Source organism: Mus pahari, chromosome 2 (assembly GCF_900095145.1).
Source record: "Mus pahari chromosome 2, PAHARI_EIJ_v1.1, whole genome shotgun sequence".
NCBI lineage: Eukaryota > Metazoa > Chordata > Mammalia > Rodentia > Muridae > Mus > Mus pahari.
In genome coordinates this window covers 91,141,853-91,167,778 of record NC_034591.1, presented here as the reverse complement: position 1 = coordinate 91,167,778, position 25,926 = coordinate 91,141,853, and the positions used below count along the sequence as shown (strand labels likewise).

Sequence of the window (25,926 nt, the reverse complement as noted above, 5' to 3'; positions counted from 1 at the left end):
GGAAGGAAGGAAGGAAGGAAGGAAGGAAGCAAGCAAGCAAGCAAGCAAGCAAGCAAGCAAGCAAGCAAGCAAGCAAGCAAGCAAGCAAGCAAGCAAGCTGGGCAGTGGTGGTGCATGCCTTTGATCTCAGTGGGAAGCAGATCTGAGCTCAAGGCCAGGCTGGTCAACAGTGAGTTCCAAGACAGTCAGGGCTACAAGGAGGAACTTTGTCTTGGAAAAAACAAAAAAAACAAAAACAAAAACAAACAAACAAGTAAACAAAAAGAAAAAAGAAAGAAAAGAAAAACAAAGGATTGATAAGAAATGCCAAATATGCATCTTTTCAATCTAATCTTATGAAATTTGTGTTTTAGGGCAAGGAATTAAAATTCACCCAGTAAAAGCTTTGTTCATACAAAGGCCCAGAGCTCTATTCTAGGAATTGGATGCCCTGGAGCAGTGACCCTTCCCTCCTCCTCCAATTCCCCCAGCCAATTCTTTTCAGAGCCAACTGAGTAGAATATGAGGACAGGGCAGGCAGCAGGGACAGGGCAGGCAGCACCTGAGTTAGACTAAAAGCCAAACTCACTTCCTGCCTCTGTGTGTTCCTCCAAGTCCACCCTCAGATCAAGAGCAAAGACTGAGAAGGCGCTCTTTGGCCTCACCCATCAGCGGCATCACGACAAAAGCTGTTTCATCCCCAAAAGAACAAGCACAAGCCTGCTGGATACCCTGGAGGGGACGGGAACTGGGACTGTGCTGACACCGTACAAAAGAGCACAGACGTCTCCTAGAACTGTCTGGAAACTTCTTTAAAGGCAAACATACTTAATGTGTGTTCTTGCAAATGTTGCCCTTCAGAAATGAAAGTGTATCCATAGCAAGGCCTATATTTTAGTCTTGTTCCTAATGCTCAAAGCTGAAAACAGCCCAGATGACCACTAAGAAAATGGATAAACAGTGGTAAAGCCACAAAGCGGGCGGCTGCTGAGCAGGTGGCTGCTGAACAGGAAGCTGGTGTTCACCGCAGGCATAAAATACACAGCAGAACCCAGAGTCTGAGCAGAAAAGGAATCACTACTCTCCTCTCCCATCCCCTGGCCCCCATGATTGTCACTGGTTCTGCAAAACTACAGCTGATTCTCAAAGAGGCCCATCATATTTGAGATCTATTTCTGACTCACTGTAAGAAACAAATAACTTATTACAGACACATTGATTTATAGTCACCATGACTGTGAGCTGAGTTAGGAGTGGAATTTTTATTTTTTAGTCTATCAGACAGTAACAGTCACTCACCTATTCTCCCCTTCTTGTGAATGTGGCCAGGCATGATGCCGATTTTGCATTCTCCAGGCTGGAGGAAAGTACATTGCAGTTTCAGAAAAGTTCCAAAGAAAATTCTAACTCCTAAGTCACATGTGCACACCCACACCCATGCACACAGAAACATGCACCCCCACACACACACATACACACACTCACACACTCACACTCACACACTCACACACATACTTTTAATTCAAAGCTTCCTGACTTCCCTCCTACCCTGCACTCACATTGATGACGCCGGGGCAGTTTGGCCCGATTAGCCTCGTCTTTCCCTGGCGTATCAGTTTGTGCTTGACCCGCACCATATCCTGCTGCGGAATACCTTCCGTAATGCACACAACCAAGGGAAGCTCCGCGTCAATTGCTTCATTGATGGCAGCAGCAGCAAAAGGAGGAGGGACATAGATGACAGAAGCCGTCGCTCCTGTTTTCTCTTTGGCCTGAAACATTAATCACAACCGATTGAATCATAAATAAAATATATTCAACAGCCTAATCTGACTAATGTTTAGGAAGGGGTCACAGGCAGGCTATCCTCATTCCCCCATTCTGTAGTCCATGACGTAGTCAAAAAAGAGCAGAATCCGAGCACAGCCTCTCTGAATGCCACTGTGAATCTAAAGGTTCCGTCCATCTTACCCTACAAAAGGACAGTAAATCTGAGAGCTTGGCCAGATTGCACCCATGCTCCCTCCTCCCCGGGGCTATGCACAGCTTCACTCTTCCTCCCCAGACTCACAAGACCTGGTGTCACCTATCCAGCTTCAAACTCTGTTTCTCCTTAGAAGAACCAGGGCCAGGGACCCCAAGTCTTTGTAAGACCCCGAAAGGAGGAACTCCCTCTGGTCCGGTACTCTCTTGGGTCCCCAGAAAATTCTCAAAATACACCTTGCTGTAAATTACATGAGGTACTTTTATTTACGAGGCCTCGGGCCGACTCGTATCTCACGCAGGAGACAGAGGAGTCGACCCCGACCCTCAGAAGTAAGGGGTTTTTGTAGGGTTAGGGTTGGGGGGGCAGGGAGAGTTTGTGCAGCCACCAGTGATTGGCTCATTTGAACATACAATGCAACAAGATAGTACAGCCAGCCGGAGTGGCAGAATTCCAGAGGCCGGGGGCCTAGTCTGGGGCACCTCTGGTCAGTGTGTGACCCTGAGGGAACCGGGGTGAGATGCCTCCTTGGCAGAGTTTATGAGCTAACCTTGACAGCCCCAGCTGGCTCCGGCACTCCTTTCCCTTATCTTCATGGTCTTGTTAGTCTTAACGGCCGGGTGGGCTCCGTAAAGTCTGGACTATGTCTTTTTACAGTGTTCGGCCTTGAGCCTTTGAATATTTCTTTTAGTTTCAAACATAGGAAGATGGGTGCCTGGCTGGGGCAACTGAGATAATTGCCTAGCTAGCTGTCAGGTGGAGGAACAGAAGACCTTCAGCTGCCTTAAGAGAACAAAGGCTCTTTACTAGCCACATTCCTAATGATCTAGGGAACAGGTTTTGGGGAATTTTTTAAAATTTAGGGCTCTACATCTTCAGGATCTAGCCTTCAAACATCTATTTTAAATCTATGATAAATATGACCAATGAACAGTAAGTGTTCCCTTTTATATAGATTTATTTTTATGGTGTGTGTGTGTGTGTGTGTGTGTGTGTGTGTGTGTGTGTGTGTGTGTATGCACCTGTGAGAGCTTACATTCATACAGATGATCTCAGAGGTCAGAAGATGTTGGATTTCTGGAACTTGAGTTACAGGCACTTGTTAGGAGTCTAGTGTGGGTGCTGGAAAATGCCCAACTTAGATATTCTAGATGACCAGCAAGTGCTCTCAACCTCACTGCTGGGCCATTTCCCCAGTGCCTAAGTGGGAGGTTCTTACTTGACATTTCTTACTTAATACATACTTACTAGAATTCAGCAAATCAAAACAAGTGCATATACATACATGGCCACAGAGTAAGAATGTGGGTTAAATAAACATCAGGTTTTAATGTTGTCACCCATCACGATGCAAAGTCTTAGGGAATGTCAATCCAACCACTAGTCTCCACTTGGTCATAACTGATCCACATGTGGCCTTGCACATCCATCTTCTGCTTCGTTTGGGGTTTGGATGTTTTTGCTGTTGTAGTTTTTCTAAGTCATGGTCTTTCTATGTCGCCCAGGTTGTTCTGTAACTCAGTATGTAGTATCTCCAGAGATCCATCTACCTCTGCTGGGATTAGAGACCTGTACCACAAAGCCCGGCTTTCCATCCACCTTTCTGTGTGGCCACGCCTCCTACTCTAATGAAATTCCCATGTCCACAGAGACTACAGATGCTCTGACTGCAAGAGCAGCTCCTTTCCACCACAGGCCTGGGAAAGCTCTGAGCAGGAGTCATCAGGCTTCAGGAAATTCCTAAACCACAATATTCCAATTTACAAACCAAAATTCTGAAGCTTTGGGGAGAGGCACATGACGCCTCGTCCCGCCCCAAAGACTAACAGCAGATAATGTTTGCTGCAGGAATGAATGGCTGTCATTTTCTTCAGTGCTATAGCCACTGATAAGTTACCCTTGCCTCCACTCCAGGTACAGAAAAGCAACTCCAATTAAACTAAGTGGGCCACACACAAGAAGACTCAAAGAAGGAAAGAGAGTCCCTGGGAAGAAGGGCTCTGTCCAGTGAGAAAGAAGATGAAAATGACCAGCATATATTACATGAGGAACTGTATTAAAGGGTCACAGCATTAGGAAGGTTGAGAACCACTAGACTAGAGGATCATTAGTCTAAGACTATATTGGGCTAATGAGAAGACCTAGTGGGGCGGGGAAAGCAACAATAAAAGGGAATTAAGCAAAGTATGGAAATCAAGGCCAGAGACAACCCGAGCACAGGAATATAACATTCCACTGAAAACACAAGTCCCCACATTCTCCTATCTTATGCTACAAATACTTCCAGACTCTGGCAACAAGTACTGTACACAGGGGAGTCATACTACACAATCAATATGATTATTCACTCTGAAAGTTCTTTGTAAAAGATGAATGGGAAAGTAAGGAACAATATTTGTCAAGGAACTTAGGGTATCCAAATTTCACATCTGCCTGGGTCACAATGAATAACATATAAACTGATTCAACAAAACTATTGGTTTACAAAGCCTAAAAACTGAAAGGGGAAAAAAGACCGATTCACCTAAAAACCTATATTTGTAACTTGTACATTTTAAACTTCCTGAAAAAAAAAATCACTTTAAAGAAATCAGCAACTGGTGAAGAAAGCAGATTGCGCTATATGTCATCTGAGTAGTGTCTGAGGGCACAGGACAGTCCGAGCCTGCCTGCCACGTCTCAGCTGGGAGACCTCAGGTAGACAGGACCCTCAGCCTCTGCATCAGCAGCAACCTGGGCTGCCATAAGAGCGCCTGCTGTGTGTATGCAAGGCCTGGCTGGGGCACTGTGCATGAAGCACCCACACCATGCCTGCCTGACAGTCCACTCTGAAACAGGGGCTTTCTGCAACTGCTGCTGACACCTGTACCACCGTTCTGGAAGAAAGGCAGTGAAGAGGTCAGCAGTCAGCCAGAAGCCAGACCACGGAGCTTCCTTTAACAGATGACCAACATCTTTTGCAAAACTCACTACTGGATTTTACCACAATCCCAGTTTCTCTTGGTGACTGGATATCCAGATAGAAAGGCAAAAAGCACGCAGTTAAGACCTCCACCCAGAGGGTGCCTGCCTCTGCCCTGCCGCTGCTTCTCGGAGGCCGTTACTTACTTCCTTCACTGTATTAAAGACAGGTAAGCCCAGGTGCTTCTGGCCACCCTTCCCTGGAGTGGTTCCTCCCACGAGCTTGGTGCCGTACTCCAAAGCCTGCTGGCTGTGAAAGGTACCCTGTGAGGAAAAGCACAAGAACCATCAAAGAGGCAGGCGACGACAGCGGAGAAGCAAAGGCACGCTCGGCAACATGGGAAAAGAAATCCAAGCACGCTAGGTGCTCCCAGGCGAGAGCCCCAGCCAAGCCCTTTCACCCGCTCAGTAAACTGCTGCCAACTCTCCAGTAAAACCAGCTTCTGCAAAGTCAGAACAGCGTCGGCGAGTCCTTTGCAATTCCCTGCTGTAACTGGCTGCGGATCTGGAATACTCTGTTACTTGTTTAAAAGGCCATCCCATTTCTCCTATTCCTCATTTCCTTGCACCCCACTTTGTTCAACTGCACACCCATGATGGATGATTATATTTATCCAACCCTGGCTCTTTTCTATTATATAAATATACATATACATATATAACTTGGTTTACTCTAATTCACCACCTCTCACCATGACACACATACACACACAAGCACACACGCACAGCCAAACAGTAACTAGAGAAAACCCAAGGCTGTGATAACCGGTCTGTCTTTAAGGATCAGTCGCTCCTCAGTGGATCTTTTAGACTTCCCTGCCACTTCCTGCATTCCTTGCGACTCACTTTCTCTGAGAGCCTTCCTGGTCTTTGGAACATGGGGCTTCCTTGTTATGGGAGACCTTCCTGCAAGGTATTTAACAGTGTTCCCCAAACCTTTCCCTTGACATGCACTACAGCACCCTCCCCTAAACCCACCAAACGGTAGCAAGGACGATGGCTCTGGAGATTGCGAGATCCTTCCCCACTAACATTTAGACCTCTTGCTTCTTCCTGTTCTCTCTGATTCTCTTTTCCATCTCAGCCAATGCCTTCTGGGATACCACCCTTACCACAGCAGCAAGTGAAATCTCTACGGTGACCCTTGCCACTCATAGCCCTCACACAACCAGCCAAGACCTCTGCCTTCAATCACACACTCATGTGCCTAGCTAACACCTCTCCCTGGAGAGCGAGCAGGCATCTGACTGAACACCTCAAACTGGGCCTTGATCGCTCTCCTCTCAACCTGCTCCATCTGTTGACAACTCCACTCCCAGAGACGCTCAGACTCAAAGTCACACTAGATTCTTCTCACTGTTGAGCCACTCTATCCTCACAACAGTCAGTCTCTGTCCTACCTTTTGCTGGGAACTGTGTTGGCTGATATCACCCCAACTCCTAGAAGCATCTTGTCTTTGCTCCCTCTGAATAGATTGCACATAGCAGTAAGAGTTACCCTATAACATCTGAGAAGAATCCCCCCATCTCGTACTAGTTCATTAACTGTGAAAGCTAACACACTCCCCATTTTCTCACGGCAGGCCCCATCCATCTCTGTAAGTCCTCATTACTAGTGAGGCTATCTGCCTGCAGCCACACTGGCTTGGAGCTCCCATGGCACACGCCTGCCTGCCTGCCTGCCTGCCTGCCTGTGCCTGCCTGTCTGCCTGCCTGTCTGTGGGCCTTGCTGAACACTCTGCATACACTGCACCTCCCTAGGTAGGTGCATGAGTCACTCGTACATCTCCTTTGGACTCTGACTCTGAGAGTAGACCTTCCCCACCATCTGATAAAAAATCTTCTCCCATGCCAGCCACACGACTCCACACAGGACGGGCACTCGTCCCCCTTCCCTGGCTTGCTCTTCCATAGTGATCGTACATTCTAGTGTACTACATAATTTAGTCATGGATTTTGTGGATATATTTATCCTCTCAGCTGAGAGGCACAGTCCATGAAGACAGTAATGTCTGTCTACTGGTCTTGTTGCAATATGACTCCTAATTCAACACATTACATATACCAGACACTCAACAATGACAATCAATAGTGAGAAGGTCTATGTAGTCATTCTATAGGGGCCTAACAATGATGAGCCAACTGCTCAAGTTCTTAATTATTTAATGCATTAAAAATTATGAGCTGGGCGTGGTGGCGCACACCTTTAATCCCAGCACTCGGGAGGCAGAGGCAGGTGGATTTCTGAGTTCGAGGCCAGTCAGGTCTACAAAGTGAGTTCCAGGGCAGCCAGGGCTATACAGAGAAACCCTGTCTCCAAAAAAACAAAACAAAACAAAACAAAACAAAAATTATGGCTTTAAGAACTTTAGAAATTTTTCAATTAAACTTCCCTTTATACTAGCAAACTCAACCTAAGCAAATTAAGCAACCAGTTTGAAGCTAGTGATGGAGTTTTAGAAAGAGCCACAAGTCAGTCAGTGCTTTGCACTCTGTCTTTAACCAGTGCTATTCCATATACAGTCTACAGACCAGCTGACCTAAAGTGACAAATGAACAAGGCAGAAGGAAAAAAAATGCCAAAGGAAAGAGAATGACAAAAATCTAATTAAAAAAATAATGATAATGTTTGCAAGCAGTATGGAAGTATTTCACGAAAGTACTGATCACATTAGATCAACAGATCTTTTTGCTCCAGAGAGTCTGAGAAGCAATGGTCTAGACTTCTAGGTAAGGGCTATACTTCCAAGTAAATGCCAGTGAATCCATCTTTCTAGTTCTACTGTGTTATTAAATAAAAGTAATGCTTACATTCAAAATAAGCTGTCTCCCATAGTTTTCATATTACCATCAGCCAGTTCACAATTTAGAATAAGAATAATAATTTCTGCAGCTCCTTAGAGCCAGGAAAGAAGACCTGCAGCACCCAGTGGCAATGTGCATGGCTAGAATCCATCCTCACACGCAGCATCCCTCATCTATGTGAACACGGTGCGCACGCACTGACAAAGGAGCTAGTGTGACAATCCTTAAGCTTCTGTGGCTCTCAGCTCAATAGCCAGCGAGACCCTGAGACCACTAAAACCCACAATTACTAGAAATGCAAGCACAAGGAAGGTGAATGAGAAACAGCTAAGGTGGAGGGAACTAAAAGACGTCAGAACTAGCATTCAGGAAGCAGAGGTAGGCAGAGCGTTATAGGTTCAAAGCCTGGAACTATCTACAGTGAGCTCCAGGTTGCCTGGGCTACATACCTGGGCTACACACCGAGACTCTTTTAAAAAGAAGAAAAGAAACAGAAAAAAGAAAAAAAGAAGGAAAGAAAAGAAAGGAAGGAAAGAAGGTGGTTGAAGAGAAAGGAAAAAGAATAGCAAGACCAACCCTAGACTCAAAGACTTGAATAAATCATTAACTAATTTAGGAAGCAGACTCAGTTCCAAATAGTGCTCATACATGGATATCTTACATCTTACAAAGATATCAGAGGCTAAAGTGTCACAAGAATGTCATATCAAGTTCAACAAACAGAAAAACAAGTCAAGCATAATGAACATCCTCAAGAGCTTGATTACAGGTTGATTATATGCTATTATAACATACATAAACTAGACTGCCTGCCTGGGAAGGAGGAGGTGGATGGACGCACGGCACACGTCCTTCCCTCAGGATGTGCATCTCCCTTGGGGGCACGTCTGGGTGTGAACATGGTATCTGTAACATCTGGCTGGCACTCTGCTGGCAGCCTGCAGATTAAGACTTGGCTAGCTGGTCTGTAAGACTGTCTGAATCTCCTTGGGTGATTTACATTGTATTAGAACAGTTCCTCAGTACAGAGGTGGCAAAAGACACAACCTGCCTGCCCACCTGCATTTTGTATAAATACAAAATGTTTGTACAAGAGATTATAATGAGACACAGAGACCCCAGAAATAAATCTAAAAAGCAAAATCAAGCCCTGCCCTCTCCAGGGCTTCCTCTTCAAATGACAACTTTTCCTAAGCTGAGAAATACTGAAGTTTACCATCTCATTCCTCAGAAAGAAAACTGGGGTGCCTGTATTTCTCATCTGGAGGACATATGCCAACTTAACTGAGGATTCCTGGTGAGCAGAATGATTAGAAAGAGGGAAAAGAGACTCGTGACGGTTTTACTGAAGAATCAAACCGTAGGTACATTTCAACTATGCAAATTCTATGGCAGAAGTAGGGAGAGGAGAGGTGTGAACAGAAGAGAAGGAGAAGCAGTTCAAATACGCATAGGCAAGCTTGCCCTCTGGCTTCTTCAGAGACTGAGGACTCTGTGGGAAGTCCAGTGCTGGCTCACTTGCCCACACTTTCCAGGAGTGTCTCTGTATTTGTGCATTTCTCCACAGGGGTGTGGATTCCACACTTAACACAAGCTTTTCTTTAGAGTCTTAGAGTCTATTTGCCTAGTGTTCAAAGGAATAGTAATCTGTTGGAGGAAACCAGGAGTCTTGCGCTTGCTGAAAGACAGCGTCTCTGACACTGAAGCTCCTGTGTATTCCCAAGGTAAGTTTAACACAATGTCCATTTTACAGGGTCACCACTCTGACTTCTCCTGAGCACAGCCCCTTTCTCTACGGTACAGTTCTGTGTCATCATGTATTACTATTTTGTGTTACTAAAAATAGAAGTTACTGTTTTACATCTATAGTCTTCACTTTAAATAAAAATGTAGATGCACATACCTGCTTGCCTGTGAAACCCTGGCAAATAATCTTCGTATTTTTATCAATATAGATATGTTTCCGAGAGGCTGTGTAAGACCCGTGTCGTATCCCATTCTGTTGCACTGAGAAGTAAAGAAAATATGACATTATAATCTCCCCACATTTCTGAACCATGAATTAAATGACCCAGTTTTTAAAAACAAAAGTCTTCTTCTAATCTAAGAGCAATGCTGTGATCACAGCCAATTTAAAACCACATCTAAAATGAGACTGGTAAATTCGGGCACAAACTAGGAAAACAAACACAAGGAGCTTGCTCTTGCCCAGGACTCTCTTTGTTACCTTGAACACAATCTTCTAGCACTATCTGAACTGCGGGAAAGAAGCCAAAATCTGTAATTCTCATCCTCCACAAAGGAACCTGGGATTCAAATTCAACGGTCTCAAACTCAGAAATCATTCCTGCTAATGTCTGCTATGTGCACACCCACTGGGGCATGAGCGCTTATGAACATCAGCAGAGCTAGGAAGTAAACTTCAGGAAGGTAAGAGCTGCTCTCTAGCTTATTCCTCACTGAAAGCAACGGAGGGAATGCTAAGTCCTGGTATAAATCTGACTACAACACAACCCAAGATCACTCCGTTTGATCCCTTCTGATGTAGGACTCAGAACCTTGAATATTAAGCAGAGAAAATAAAATGAGTTCCAAAGTAGATGAGAAGATAAATAGGAAATAAACAAAGAAAAACCACACGCCTAAGTCATTTTCGGCAACCCACCTCAAGGGAGACTGAGAACATCCAAGTAGCTACTACAACCAACTCCTATTTCAAAACTCAGTGTAAAGGCACAGGACTCACAATTATGAGGGGCCTAAACGGCCACAGGGCCACTTAGCCTGTTTTTTCTATGGCCCATCCCTGCCTCTCCAAAGCAGTCCATAAAAGCTAGCTCCAGATCAATCCACCGCCTCATATATTTCTCAGGCCTACCCACACACTCTCATGCTTTCTGGTCTTCAGACCTCCTGTGTCACAACTGAAAAAGAACCTTCAACAAGGGGATCTGGAGATCTCATCCCTAGGAAGAGACAGACAGATGTCAGCCTGCCCCTCTCAGAGAGTGCCCTGACTATGCTGAACAGGGACTGTGGGGCACTGCAGCCGAGTCCTAGCACAGGTACCACAATGGGGATTCAAAGCCAGTAAGGCTGAGCCCGCTGCACTGTGCAGCAGAGCATGGGGATCTTACTCAGATCATTCTTGCCCTTAGCTCTCGGACATACTGATAAAGGAAGGCCAAGAAACAGTAGCTGACAACAGTAGAGCAGTGAAGATAGAAAATGAACACACTACATTAAACAGCAGGCCAGCAGAAAAGTCTGAAGCTGGCTACCAAGAATATGCTGATGGTGAGAGCTCTTAGGGACACAGCTTAGGCCACCTCCGGAGGCTCAAACAACTGGCTAGTGTAGCCTTGGAACTGCTCCCATAAGCAGCTGAGATCACTCTCAGAAACCAGACAGGTCTGTGCTGGTGTTTACGTCCTGCTGGTCTCCAGCAATGAAATCAAGGCCTCATATTTGATCTCCTGAGCCTTAGCCTTCCTATCTGTAAACAGGTTAACAGCTGCTCACAGGAAGGGTGTGGCACTAACATCAAAGTGCCTGCTATATTCCTGAAATCCTTCATTAGCACAAAGGAAAATCTTCCCCTAAAACAGCGGTTCTCAACCTGTGAGTCACAACCTCTTTTCGGGGGAGTAGGGGGGACAAATGACCCCTTCACAAGGGTAGCCTAAGAGACCTTTCTGTGTGTTTTGTGGCTGGGATTCAGGCCGTCTGACTTGCGTGGGAAGTGTTTTTCCCCACTGAGCCATCTCACTGGTCTGTCCTCGCATACCTTCTATACACAAATCAACTAACCTCTGCATACACATACTGTGCAGCATTCACAAAGAAATTGGGAATCTTTTCATACAGGAACATTTGTCTGAGAGAATCTCACTGTGAGAATACAGATAATATGCACCTGGCTGGTTGGTGTGAGAGGGTATGGTATGTGCGATATCACCGATTACTACTTACTATCGTTATCACTGCTGCAGACTGAGCAGAGCAAACTCCAGTGGGAAATCAGTGGGCGCTATGACAGGCTCATGAGTGCGTAACACACGAGTCAGGTCCTACCCACGCAAGTCTCCTGGTCTGTAACACAACCAGTGTTACCAAGGAAGCACAGAACCATAGAAGGACAGACTGACATAAGATGCTCAAGGAAAGGCCTGGGTACTGAGAAAGAGGTTTTCCACAGAGCAGACAGGTTTGTCAGGCAGTCCTATCTCTTCTAGGTAACTATACCTCGTCTAAGATGGCTGTGCTGTTAATGCTGAAGCACAGAGCCAAAGAGCACCTCCAGGGTGAGCCGGGAACCATGGTCTTTTATGATTCATTTACCCCTAACCGTTAGCCTGACTCTAGTCATGAAAACACTTCTCAACTCAACCCTGAAAACTAGTTGCTATTCCTCCTTCACTGATATGCATGTGTTCATGAATTCACAAATGTAAACTCGCTAACTGTACTGGCCCACCTGCAGGCGATTTAACAAAGTAACTAATTTAAAAGAAAACCAGTTTGCTCAACTCACACTTTAGGGCAGCCTTATCTGTCTAGCCTGTGGCAAGGACCCCTCTGCCTGTATATAACATGGCAGAAAACCAACAAGGGAAATAACAGGAAGCCAAGGTGCTGGTCAAGTTCATGGGGCAGCCATGCTTGGTAACTCACCTCAGGAGGGGTAACCTGGGCAGACTACCAGTAACCTCTTCTAGGCCCGGTGATCTCGGTGATCTGAGTCCACCACCTCACTGGAGGCTCCTAGCATGGGAACACTCAAGCCTGCTCTAACATAGCATTAACCATGAATTATACATATGCAAAACATAGGCTATTGTGGCCCCCAAATGAAGAGACCTTGTTGTGTGACAAAACTTTTCCTGGGGAGATGCAACACACATCTACTTACCCCAGATAGGGAGTCCAGGACAGACCAAAGTACAAACACTAACAAAGTCCATCTTGGTGAACCACTGAGTTTTACTAGGTTACTTATAGGAGTATGGGTGAGGGGTTACTGACTGGAGACAGCTGCCACACCAAAGGCCACCCAGCGTGGATGACATCTCACAAAGCTGGGAACCTGCAGCACTTTGCACAACCTGCAGCAGCTCACCAGGCTGGAGAATGGCCTCTGCTGGTGCCTCAGTTGGTCTAAACTTCTTCCAAACAGCTTGGCTTGCTTCTGCTTCTGCCAGGTATGAGAGTCTTCTTTGCAACTTGGCTCCCTTCTGTCTGAGGGGAAGGCTCAGCTTTTATGGCTTACTCTAACAGTAAATCTGATCAGTTTTAGGAACTTCCTGAAACTACTCAGAGATGCTTACCTTCCTGCTTAAGGAGCTTCATCCTACAAGATGGAATATTTTAATTATAAGAGAAGCTGTTACATAATAGACCTCTAATACATAGGGTATCTCAGCAACTACTTACCCCAAATCCCAATCAACTATTCAAATATAAAACTATATATTCACTTATATCAATGATGCATTCAATACTATTGGCTTAGTTGATCACAAGCACCACGTTTTGTAAAATGTAAAGCACTCTTGTTTTTTAAGTACTAAGTGTGAAAATAATGTGTACAATGTTTTATAATGTATCACCAATAAGAAGACATTCAGATTTTAGAAATATTATAAAGTAAAAATCAATAAATTGGTCAAACACAACAAAATACCTGCCCTGTGGCAAACTCTAAATTCTTCCTACACTAATCATTTTAAACTTCAGTGTTTCTATGACGCAACTTTGAGGCCAGAAAAATCAAGTCACTTCCTTGGGGCTCCAGCAATGCATTTGGAGACAGGCTTCCATTTCTGAAATAAAGGTTAAGTTCCTAGATCCAAACAGCAAGAGATGAGGAAGGGAAAGAGCGCTGTGGAATCTCCCTTTCCATACACTTCCAAGAACTTCCCTGAGTCTGCACATAAGCCTGTGGAACTCAGCAAAGACAGGAGAAAGGCAAGTAGCAGCTCTGAGCAGGAGCGATGCTTCCTCCACAGATGCCTGAGTTCAAAGGTTCTGCTCCTCATGTGGAGGTTCAAGCTTCCCAAGGCACACATGTAAAAAGACACTGCACGCACCAGCAGACCTGGTTTCCGGGACTCCGTGGACAACACCTGGGAAATTTTCTGGGTTTGTTTCCTCATTTGCCAAACCAAACATCAGAACTAACTGGATTGTAAGATCTACTTTCTGACATCAAAGTATCCTAATTCTAAAGATCAAAATAATACCTGCTCCTATTGACTCTTCTGAAGGATGTGGGTTATAGGACCTCCTGGTTGATATTTTTAAAGACTCTAGCAAACTTTAGGTTTCTTTTAAAACTTCATTTTAATCTCAATGATTATAAAATTCTCACATATTCTAATCAGAAATTATTCTCATTTTCCATATCCTCCCCACATGAACAAGATTGTCCCTTTCTTTCATAAGCCATTAAATGTATGTGAGGGGTGGAGGGGTAGCTTAGCAGTTTTTTAGTTGCCTTCTAATAGAACCCTGTAGCACCTAGGGCTGTTTAACTTTGTATCTCTTTTAACTCAAATCAACACTGCAAAACTTAGGACCTCAACACATTAAGTGCCATCAGCTAAAATTTAAGAATGGGGTGGAGGTGGGATTCCCTATCATCTTATTTTACCCTAAGAGCCTAAATAATTTGTAACAAGAAAAAGGAGAAGAGGAAGAGGAGGAAGAGGAAGAATAAGAAGAGGAAGAGGAGAAGAAGGAGGAGGAAAAATAAGAGGAAGAAGAGGAGGAAGAGGAGGAAGAAGAGGAGGAAGAGGAGGAGGAGGAGGAGGAGGAGGAGGAGAGAAACCAGTAGCAGCAGTAACTTGTGAGACAACATGGCCACTGCAGTGGCTTGGAAATATTGCAAGTGTGAGAGAATTCCAAGGTCTGCCAACTTAGAGGTTTTTAAACATTAAACAGTCACTTGCAGCCTTAATACTAATACTACTAATACAAAAATACCCTAGCTTAGATCTTAGATCCCTCCAGTTTTAACAACATGCCTCAGGTCTGAGGTGACTCCAGCAACAGAAAGCTAAATCTCTTCTAGGCTTGCAGTCTTGCAGTCTAGGATGAAAGACCTTCAGTTCTGTGGGGTGAGGGTCGCTAAGGATGAACTTAAGGAGCCAAATCATCTAGACATTCTTCTTCTGGAAACTCTTCTATGAAGACAGCAGACCTTCTGGATGGAGGCTAGGGTCTTGGACCGGAAAGACCTCAGAGAGAATGACACTGGTGCGTAGGTGAGCCACTCTTAGCTGAGTGTCCCAGAAAACTAGCTAATATGCACATCTGGTGTTCCACAACTTAACCCACAAATGATTTCAAATAAGCTGGATGAGGCCCATACCCAACACACAAGTGTTCAAACTCTACCAGCCACAGTACTTACTGGCACAACGATCTCTTTCTTACCTTCTATCTAAAACACATTAAAGTATCCTTTTCGTCGGTCAAGAAGGAGCTCCAGAAAACTTTCCCAAATAAGCTCAACTCTTTCACATTTGGCAAAGTTATCAAGTCAGACCTTTGTCCCCAGATGATTTGGCAATGAGGTGCAGCTACTGGGTGCACACTTAGCCTTGAATACTTTTAGGATACTCAAGAAAGAAACTAAGTCTCACCTACTATCTGATGCGAGAAGAAACAAGATGTCACAAGGAAAAGCGTGTTACTTGAGTGTCTATTTCTGAGCTGGAAACTGACTCACTTATTCTACAAAGTGAAACCAAGCCACTCATTACTCCTTAACATCTCCTAGATCCGGATAAATCTGACAACCAATCACTCATCACAGTTCTAACTGGCAATCATTTCTCCTGTTAGTGACAGGCAAGACAATGCTGTGCTTCAGAAAACCACGCTGTCTCAGACTCACTATTACTTGAGAGATGTTTTTTTGTTTGATTAGTGGGCTTTTGTTTCATTTCGTTTTGTTGTCAAGACAGGGTTTCTCTGTGTAACAGCTGTGGCTGTCTTGGAACTCACAAAGATCTGCATACCTGCCTCTGCCTCCCAAAGGCAGGAATTAAATGCGTGGGCCACCACATCCATCGAGAAATCGTTTTTTTAAAAAAAGACTATTATACATACGAATGGTTGGCCAGACTTCAAACACGACACGACCGGTTCCCAAGCTGTTTGTACCTAACTCAGAGACTTTGAACGCAGCACTACTTTTCAAGAGTCAGCATTGCTGAGAGAGTAGCAACCGTGGGAGATTAGTTCTCAGAAACTGAGGGGTTCATTGGAACCTCTTAAAGAGCCTCATTGGTGAAACCTCGCTAACCCTCAGCTTCCAAGCTCCTACAGGGCCACGCTGACTCTGGGTGCTTAAACCACCTTTCCGTTGGCTCTACCATTCCAACAGAACGGTCAACTCCAAGTGCAGACTCTTTCGGTACAAATTACAACCTCTTCAACCCGGAGGCTCACACTCCCAGCAGAGTTCATCCTGGACCTCTTCACCCTAAGCTCCAAGTAAGGGCCAGCCCAGAGGCCACCTCCACCTCACCCCCCGTCACCGTGGGGACTAGAATCTGTTCCCGGATCTGCAGGGCGCCCTGCGAACAGTGCGTCGGCCGATCCACGACCCCATCGGACAAAGCCCCCTCCACCCCCGAGGTCTGCCACTGGCGTTTGGACCGGTGGCTCCCTCGTCCCTTCCGAGGGCCCGCCCGGCAGAGCCCGGGTACCGCCGGGGCCAGAACCAGGAGCCCGAGGCCTACGCAAGCATGGAGGACAGAGCCCCGCCGGCACGACTCACTGAGGAAGGTGCGCGACAGCAGGCGGGCGGCAGCGAGGCCGCTGCTGCCGGAGACCATGGTTGCAGTGGCAGCCGCAGCAACTACTGCTGCGGTCATCCCCCAATGACACTCTCAGGACCCCGGGACCTTGGCACGGGCTCAGGCTCGCGCAGAAAGGTGTCTAAAGGAGTAGCCTGAATATCTTGCGCTCCTCAGAGTCTCTTCTCAAACAGCGAACGTCACGGGTGGAAAAGAACAAGAAGGATGACGTTTGAAAAGCAGACAGTAGCTCTGATCTTCAGTAAATGTGGGCTTGGGCAACCAAAAACATAACGGCAATATGTGGGACAGCCCATGAGAGGGCCGGCCGGCGCGTGGTGTTGTGGGAAATGTATTTTTTTCGAGTAAGCAGTGTACAGAAAGGGAAGGGATTGGAAGCGATTTGAACTGCAGCTTGGGCACCCAGGAAAAGCAGTGACAAACGCTGAGGGGAGGCGCGGCAGCAATGCCATGTGCCAGACCGTGGCCCTGCACCTTGGTTTTTCTGACCTGTTACAGAATAGATTGTACTCCTCTTGCCTTCCCTGTAAGGTTCCGGAAATTATCCCTGGTAATAGGGACTGAATTCACACTAGCGGCCGGCAAAAGAAAGGAGGAAAAGTGACCGGAGACTTAAAGTCCCTTAGCTGACAGTTTCCTGAAGCAAGAATCTCTTTATTAAACAAACTGACTCACTGCCTTCGACTGATGCTAATTATTTGATGCCTCCTTCTAAAATACCTAAGGACTACAACTTGAGATCAAACAGGATTTGTGCCCTATTGGAACAAACTATTCACTCCACTTTTCTAAAACCTCAGCAAGTCCTGGAGCCAAAGCACCAAGTTTCTTGTCTAAAACCGCGTTCCTAAGATTCCTTATCATTATAATCAATAAAGTTATTTTAGCTCGGTAAGGTCGTCGTTATAATTCGCACCAGTCTCAGGCTGGGCATGTGTGCAATCTCCTTACTTGTCTTGTAGATCCTGCCCTTTTGGTAAAAGTTAAATATCAGTGCTTTCCAAACAGGTCCAGTGTGAACAATTTTTTTTTTTTAGATTTATTTATTTACTTATTATGTACACAGTGTTCTGTCTGTCTGTATGTCTGTGCGCCAGAAGAGGGCACCAGATCCCATTACAGATGGTTGTGAGCCACCATGTGGTTGCTGGGAATTGAACTCATGGACCTCTGAAAGAACAATCAGTGTTCTTAACCTCTGAGACATCTCTCCAACCTGTGAACAATAGTTTTAAGGAAGAAATTTTTCACTGAATCTTTACTTAATAATTAAGCATTTTGTTTCATTTATTTAACAAAATGTGTAATGTATATTATAACACATATATTATAATATGTATACAATATATATTGTAAATATGTGTGTGTGCACTATATTGACATTATGCTGATTGGACCAAGTGAGTAGTTGATAACAGACAGTTTGAATTCATGGGTAACATGTAAATCCAACCAAAATTCAAGGACCTTCTACCTCAGTGAAATTCTTAAGAGTCCAGTGATTTGGGGCATGCAGAGATATCCCTTCTATTGTAAAGGATAAGTTATTGCGCCTGGCCCCTCCCACCACCAAGAAAGGAGCACAGAGTTTACTGGGCCTGTTTGGATTTTGGATGCAGCACCCTCTTCACTTGGGTGTGTGACTCCAGCCCATATACCAAGTGACTTAGAAAGCTACTAACTTTGAGTGGGGCCTGGAGCAGGAACAGGCTCTTGAAGACGTTCAGGCTGTTGTGCAAACACACTACCACTTGGCTCATGTGATCCAGCAGATCCAATGGTACTTGAGATCTCAATGGCAGTCAGAGATGCAGTTTGGAGCCTTTGGCAGCCCCTAGGTGAGTCACAGAAGAGACCTTTGGATTTTGGAGAAAGGCCCTACCATTATCTGTAGACTATTCTCCCTTTGAGGGGCAGTTCTTGGCCTGCTATTGGACTTAGTTTGACAATGGGACACCAAGTTACTATATAACCTCAAGGTACTCTGTAAGCTGCTCATCATGTGCTGGGAATTATCTGAGCCACCAATCATAAGGCAGGATGTGCACAGTAGCAATCTATTAAAAAATTGAAGTGGTTTATATGTGATCCGGCCCGATCAGGTCCTGAAGGCACAAGCAAATTGCATGAAGAAGTTCTCCAAATGCCTATGGTTTCCACTCACATTACAATGCTGTCTGCTGCCAAGCACATACCTATAGCCTCATGGCATATTCCCTATGATCAGTTGGCTGAAAAGAGAAGACTGGGGCCTGGTTCCTTGATGGTTCTGTACATTATGCAGGCATCACCCAGAAATAGATAGCTGCAGCATTAAAACCCCTTTCTGGGACAACCCTGAAAGACACCAGTGAAGGGAAATCTTCACTGTGGGCAGAACTTCGGTAGTATACATGGTATTACAATTTGTTTGGAAGGATAACTGGTGTCTTGGTTAGGGTTTTACTGCTGTGAACAGACACTTTGACCAAGGCAACTCTTACAAGGACATTTAGCTGGGGCTGGCTTACAGGTTCAGAGGTTCAGTCCATCATCATCAAGGCAGGAGCATGGCAGCATCCAGGCAGGCGTGGTGCAGGTGGAGCTAAGAGTTCTACATCTTTATCTGAAGGCTGCTATGAGAAGACTCACTTCCAGGCAGCTAGGACTAGGGTATTAAAGGACTATGGAAAGGGAATGGTTTCACTTGCTATCACTCCTAGCGACACACTAGGAAAATTTATACTTCCTGTTCCAAACAAAGTAAGTTCTGACGGCCTAGACGTTTTTGATTCAGACTCCTGCCAGGAGATACAACAAGCATGCCTTGGAACTGGAAGCTCAGGCTTCCCCCCCTGGCCATCTGGGCTTCTCAACAGGCTAAGAAAGAAAAAAAAAGTGTTAGTAGAGGGGTGATCAACCCAGATTACCAAGAGAAAATTGGATTGCCTCTCCACAACGGAGATAAGTCAAAGTATGCATGGAGTACAGAAGATCCTATAGGGCATCTCTTGGTGCTTCCATATCCTGAGATTAAAGTCAATGGGAAACTACCACAGCCCAATTCAGGCAGGGTGACCAAGGGCACAGATCCATGAGGAATAAAGATATGGGTCACTCCTCCAGGGGTTGAGAAAATACAGAATGGGTAGTAGAAGAAGGTAGTTATAAATACCATCTAAGGCAACATGAGCAATTGCAGAAACAGGACTATAATTGACATGAGTGTTTCTGACATATTTTATTAAGAATTAGTTTGTACAGATATTTGTATTTTCTTTCCTCGATTTCTTTATCATGTAATGTAATATCATGCTAAAGGCTAAACAAGAGGAATGACAAATGACTTTGGAACTCATGGAACTCAGTCTATCAGCACAGCCAAGATGGGAGCACCTCACAGAGGCATGGCCCTGCCCTGTGTACCATGTGTCCTGAGGACTTCATGCTGTTAAGGAGTTTCGCTCTGCTTGTTGACTGCCCATCCCTCTTAATATAAGAATTGTATGAAAACTCTAAGGGGGCCTCCAGCCCCTCACTCACAATAACAGTGCTTGCTCTCTTTCAGATATTGCTGCTGGAGCAGATTAATGATTTAATCACCACCCTAGAAAAGAACTTAGAGAAGTAGATTGTCAGCAATGACCACCGCCCTTAGAAAGCATTTGGAAAAATTAAATTGTAAGTAAAACTAGGTTGAGATATTTTTGCTACTGACTCTGATGTAGAAAAGCTTAGGGAACAATCTGAAGTTCAGAAGGCACACTCTTAATAGTTAAGTTAGGGACTTTTTAAGGTCAGGAAACAAAAATGATGGCAGCACTGGCTGACGTGACTCTCACTGAGGCTGGATTGATGATGATTGATTTCTTATACCCATTTTTTTTTTAAGATTTATTTATTTATTATATGTAAGTACACTGTAGCTGTCTTCAGACACTCCAGAAGAGGGCGTCAGATCTTGTTACAGATGGTTGTGAGCCACCATGTGGTTGCTGGGATTTGAACTCCGGACCTTCGGAAGAGCAGTCGGGTGCTCTTACCCACTGAGCCATCTCACCAGCCCTCTTATACCCATTTTTGTCCTCAGCTTCCTGATATGATTTATTAAGAAGTGCTGATGAGTAGATATGCATTCTGAGGAATTTTTTAAAAGTAGGTGTGACTGATTTTCATATAAAAGTTTAGATTTATGTTTCTTTTAAGATTCTTAAAAGATTACCTTCAAATAATTAATCCTTTCTTTGTAACCATAAATTGCTGCCATCCAGTAAGAGAGATTGGCTGAGAAAACTACCCTGCTTGTTCACACTTCGTTAATCTATAACAAGTTGCTTGATTACGAATGTATGTGGGTTCTTGGGAATAATTTGTCTTTTTTACCTGTACTACATGTTTTTTCTTGTAAAGGCATTGGTGAACATACTGCTTTCTCATAGTCATTCACTAAAAGAAAATTAGAATGTAATCACATTGTAATTTTATACTACTTGCAAGATTTTGCTGGGATATATAAGCTATAGAAGAAAAATACAGTGTTATTTGGGCTTGCTCCACCCACCAACTGTATGTATGTATGTATGTATGTATGTATGTATGTATGTATGTATGTATGTATGTGTGCATGCTTACATGCATGCATGTATCCATGTATGTCTATGTATGTGTGTATATATGTATATGTGTACACGTAAAATGCTTTGAGTCTGCTTGCTGGAGCTTTGCTCCATCCATTCAATGTCTGAATATGTCTGTCTGTCTGTCCGTCCATCTGTATGTATGCATGTGTGTATGTATTTGTAAGAAGTATTTGGAGTCTGCCTTTTGCTGCAACCACTCTGTGTGTATGTGTAAGAATTTTCTCTCTCCTTTTCTTTCTTCCAAGCCCCTAAAAGTTAAAAACATCTGAGTTTTTTGCTGGCCACAGGGAGTGCCAGCCCCAATGACTCAAGCTTTGTTCCCTCAGAGAAAGTCTGCTGAGTAATTTCTTTAATTGCCGGCTTCCATAGGCAGCAGCTCCCGTGGGCTGCTATCTGGACCAACCCTTGCCAGCCCCTCTTGGTGCTGACCACCATCAGCCACTTTCAGCACTTACCCCAATCCCCGAGGCCACACCTCGCTGCCTGCCTTGGTTTACTCCCTGGATATCAAGCAGGTCGTTGACATCCCTGACAATTTTTTTTTTACAATATCAATTAAGAAAATATTGGTTATCATATTTAAGTTCTGAGATACCAAAAGAATGCCCCCAAAGGACTAGAAATATAGCATAGGACAGTGCCTGTTTTTTAAAATATGGGTTCTGGGAAATTGCACCCAGGTCCTCATGCTTGCAGCACAACCATCTTACTGGCTGAGCTATCTCCCTATCCCTTCTATTGTTCTTAGTAAGATAGAAATTCTTGCTCTAAAACTGAAGGAGATCAAGACGATACAAATAGGAAAGGAAGAAGTCAAAGTATCTTCATTGCAGATCACATGACAGTATATGTAAATGAACCTCAAAATTCTTCTGGGGAACTCCTACAGCTGATAAACGGAGCTGGATCCCAAACTAACAACAACAACAAAAAAAAAAAAAAAATCAGTAGCCCTCCTATATGCAAATGCCAAATGGACTGAGGAAGCAATCAGGGACACAACACCCTTCACAAAGCCTCAAATCACATAAAATATCTTGGGGCAACTCTAGCCAAGCAAGTGAAAGACTTGTATGATAAATCTTCAAGTCTTTGAAGAAAGAAATTGAAGATGGAAAGATCTCCCATTTGAGATTGGTAGGATTAACATAGCAAAAATGGCCTTCTGACCAAAAGCAGTCTACAGAATCTATGCCATTCTCACCAAAGTTCTGAGACAATTTTTCACAGACCTTAAAAAGACAATTTTCAAGTTCCTATACAAAAAGAAAAAAACTCAGGAGAGGTAAACAATCCTGAACAAGAACTGCATGAGGGCTTACTAGTCCTGATGTCAGGTTATACGACAAAGCTATAGTAATAAAAACAGCATGGTGTTAGCATAAAAACGGACATGTTGATCTGTGGAATAAAATTGGGGACCCAGACATAATCTACACACCTATGGGCACTTGATTTTGATAAAGAGACTACACACTGGGAAAAAGCATCTTCAACAAATGGTGCTAGTCTAACTGGATGGCTGCCTGTAGAAGAATGCAAATAAATCTAGACCTATCACCCTGAACAAAATTCAAGTCCAAGTGGATCAAACACCTCAACATGCAACCAGGTACACCAAACCTAATAAAAGAGAAATTGGGGAACAGCATTGAACTCAATGGCACAGAAGAACACTTTCTGAACAGAACATTAACACAAGCACTAAGATCAGTAATTAATAAATGATACCCCATGAAACTGAAAGCTTCAGAAAGGAAAAAGACACTATTATTCAGACAAAGCTATAGCCTATAGAATGGGAAAAGTTTTTTTTTAACCAACTCTAAATTTGATAGAAAGCTAACATTCAAAATATATAAAGAACTCAAGAAATTTGATATCAAAAACCCAAATAACTCAATTCAAAATGGTATGTAGATCTAAACAGAAAATTCTTTATAGAGGAAAGTCGAATTCCTTTCAGAAACACTTAAACAAATGTTTAACCTTCTTAGCCATCAGGGAGATGCAAGTCAAAACCACTTTGAGATTCTATCTTAGACCTGTCAGGATGCCTAAGGATAATAAGACAAGAACAGTTGGTGCTGGCGAGGAAGTGGAACAGGTGACGCACTCCTCTATTGCTCGTTGGGAATTCAAACTACTACTCGTGGGCATATACCCAAAGGATGCTTCATATTACCACACGGACACTTGGTCAACCATGTTCATTGCTGCTCTATTCATAATAGCCAGAAACTGGAAACAACCTAGATGATTCTCAACAGGAGAATGGATAAGGAAAATGAACATTTATACAATGGAGTATTTCTGAGCTCTTACAAAAACAAACAAACAAACAATCAAACAAAAAAGACATCATTAAAATTGCAGGCAAATAGATGGAACTAGAAAAAAATAATTCTGGATGAGGTAAGCCAGACGCAGAAAGATAAATATGTATTTACTTCTATCTGAATATTAGCCATTAAATAAATAATGACCAAGCTACGGTCCTTAGACTCAGAGAGGTTAAGTACAGAGGAAGGGACCAGAGGAGACACACGGATAGCCTTGGGAGGGGAAACAGAATAGATTTTATAAATGGACTGGATCTCTGGGAGAGGGAAATATGAGAACAGGAGGACGAGGTGGGAAGGAGGAGAGGAGATGGGTTTGGGGGAGGGAATGAGGGGAGAGGCAGCTAGACCTCAAGAGCATTTGAGGGACAGTATGGAAATCTAGTGCAGCAGAAACTTCCTATGATATATGAAAGTGATCCTAATGAAGTCTCCAAATAGGGAAACTAAAACCCTACTGGCCATCACCAAATTGAGACTACCAGTGTCAGGACTGGGTTTCATCCAATTGAGTTGTTGGCCAAAAGGTCTCATGGGGATCCCCAAACTACCCAGGATGTTGCCAAGACAGTAGATTGCTCTCTCAAAATGACAACAAGATCCCATTGCTGATGTCAACATCCATACAAACTCAGTGAACATGGAGAGGTCGAACTGGTGCCTACATAGAACCCTCATCCCACGGTCTAGTTTCTATGACACAGAAAGATACTCTGCAGTCTACCAAAAGAGAAGAGTGAACACCAACCCAAACCTCTGGTCTACAGTAGGTCCTACCTGCAAAATAAGCTCGAGCGACAGTGGCACGGACCCTGTGGGAGTAACCAACTCATGTTTGTTTTGACTGCCCACTCCGTGAGATGGAAACTATGCCTGACACTGCCTGTTGATCAAGAATCTAGATAGCCCAGAGATCAAGGTTAAAGCCAAATATTATTGGTTAAGAAAAAAAAGGAAGAAAAAAAAGAAGAGAATCAATAAAATGACCCCTAATGATTTCATGCCATACTCACAGATCAGTGCCTTGTTCAACCATCAGCAGAGAAGCTTCCTTCTGTAGCAGATGGGAACAGATACAGAGATCCAGACCCAGACATTATGCAGAAAGAGAGACCTTGGAACACAGGTCTAAGTGATGTGTCTCCATCAAATCCCTCCCCACAGTCTAACTAAAGGGTGTGTCTCCATCAAATCCCTCCCCTCAGGTCTAACTAAAGGGTGTGTCTCCATCAAATCCCTTCCCACAGTCTAACTAAAGGGTGTGTCTCCATCAAATCCCTCCCCACAGGTCTAACTAAGTGATGTGTCTCCATCAAATCCCTCCCCTCAGAGCTCAGAGAACCCAGTGGAAGAAGAGGAAGAAGAATTTTTATCTCAAAAAAAGTCATGTAAAGGGCTGGGGTGATAGTTCAGTTGGTACACTGGTTGTCTTGTTAGCATAAGGACCTGGGTGAAATTCCCCAGAACCCACCTTTTAAAAGCCAGCCATTGTCCCGACCCACAAGACCCAGTTATTCGGGGGTCCGAGGGGGACCATGCCTGAAAGAAAAATGGGCGAGAAAGGAGGAGGAGAAGACCGTGCAATGATTGTCAAGGTCTGTTTACTGCGAGCAAGGTTACAAAATAAAAGCGGTAAGAAGGAAGAAGTAAAGAGGGAGAAACTTGCAGCCCAGGGGCGGGGGTGGTTCAGTATACCTGCCCCAGAACACGCTATCTACTCCTAGCTCAGGGAACATCCTGTGTGAGTTTGCAGTTACTATTATCTGATCTTGGTGTTCTGTCAGCTGACCTTTCAGAAGGTCAGAAGTTTCTCTGGGAGGGAGGGGAACTTTGGCTTATGGCTCAGTGTCAGTCTCCAACAAGCCATTGTACTACACTATAACCCTAGGGACGCAAAGGCAGATAACACAGCTAGAACTTGCTGATCAGGCAAGTTGGTGACCTCAGGTCAATGGGACAGACCTTGCCTCAAAAAATCAGGGATAACACCAAACAGATGCTTACCATAAGCCAGCCGAAGAATGCAAAACTCATACTAGGGTAATATGCAGATGAAGTTCCATATATAGGGGAACCAAAGTTGAGTTTATGAAAAACCCATTAAATTCACACAAAGAGCTGGTGTTCTAGTGAGTACAGACTCTGAGGAGAGGACTGCCGGGCGTGGTGGCGCACGCCTTTAATCCCAGCACTCGGGAGGCAGAGGCAGGCAGATTTCTGAGTTTGAGGCCAGCCTGGTCTACAAAGTGAGTTCCAGGACAGCCAGGGCTACACAGAGAAACCCTGTCTCGAAAAACCAAAAACCAAAAACAAAAACAAAAACAAAAAACAAACAAACCAAAAAAAAAATAAAAAAATAAAAAAAAGAGGACCACAAACAGGACCATCCAAGGGGTTTTATCCTAATC

The 25,926-nt window shown here is 44.2% G+C and overlaps 1 protein-coding gene across 1 annotated transcript in view; it reads right to left on the bottom strand.

Moving 5' to 3' along the window:
• Suclg1 (succinate-CoA ligase alpha subunit) overlaps positions 1-16,766 on the bottom strand; it is a 32,083-nt gene extending 15,317 nt beyond the window's left edge. The window contains exons 1-5 of the mRNA XM_021190514.1: positions 16,518-16,766; positions 9,633-9,736; positions 5,072-5,188; positions 1,539-1,751; positions 1,279-1,336 (exon numbers count right to left, since the gene is read on the bottom strand). Coding sequence (XP_021046173.1) covers positions 1,279-1,336; positions 1,539-1,751; positions 5,072-5,188; positions 9,633-9,736; positions 16,518-16,614 — 589 coding nt within the window. The 5' untranslated portion in view covers positions 16,615-16,766. The remainder of the gene's footprint in view (positions 1-1,278; positions 1,337-1,538; positions 1,752-5,071; positions 5,189-9,632; positions 9,737-16,517) is intronic.
• Between the last annotated feature and the right edge of the window lie 9,160 nt (positions 16,767-25,926).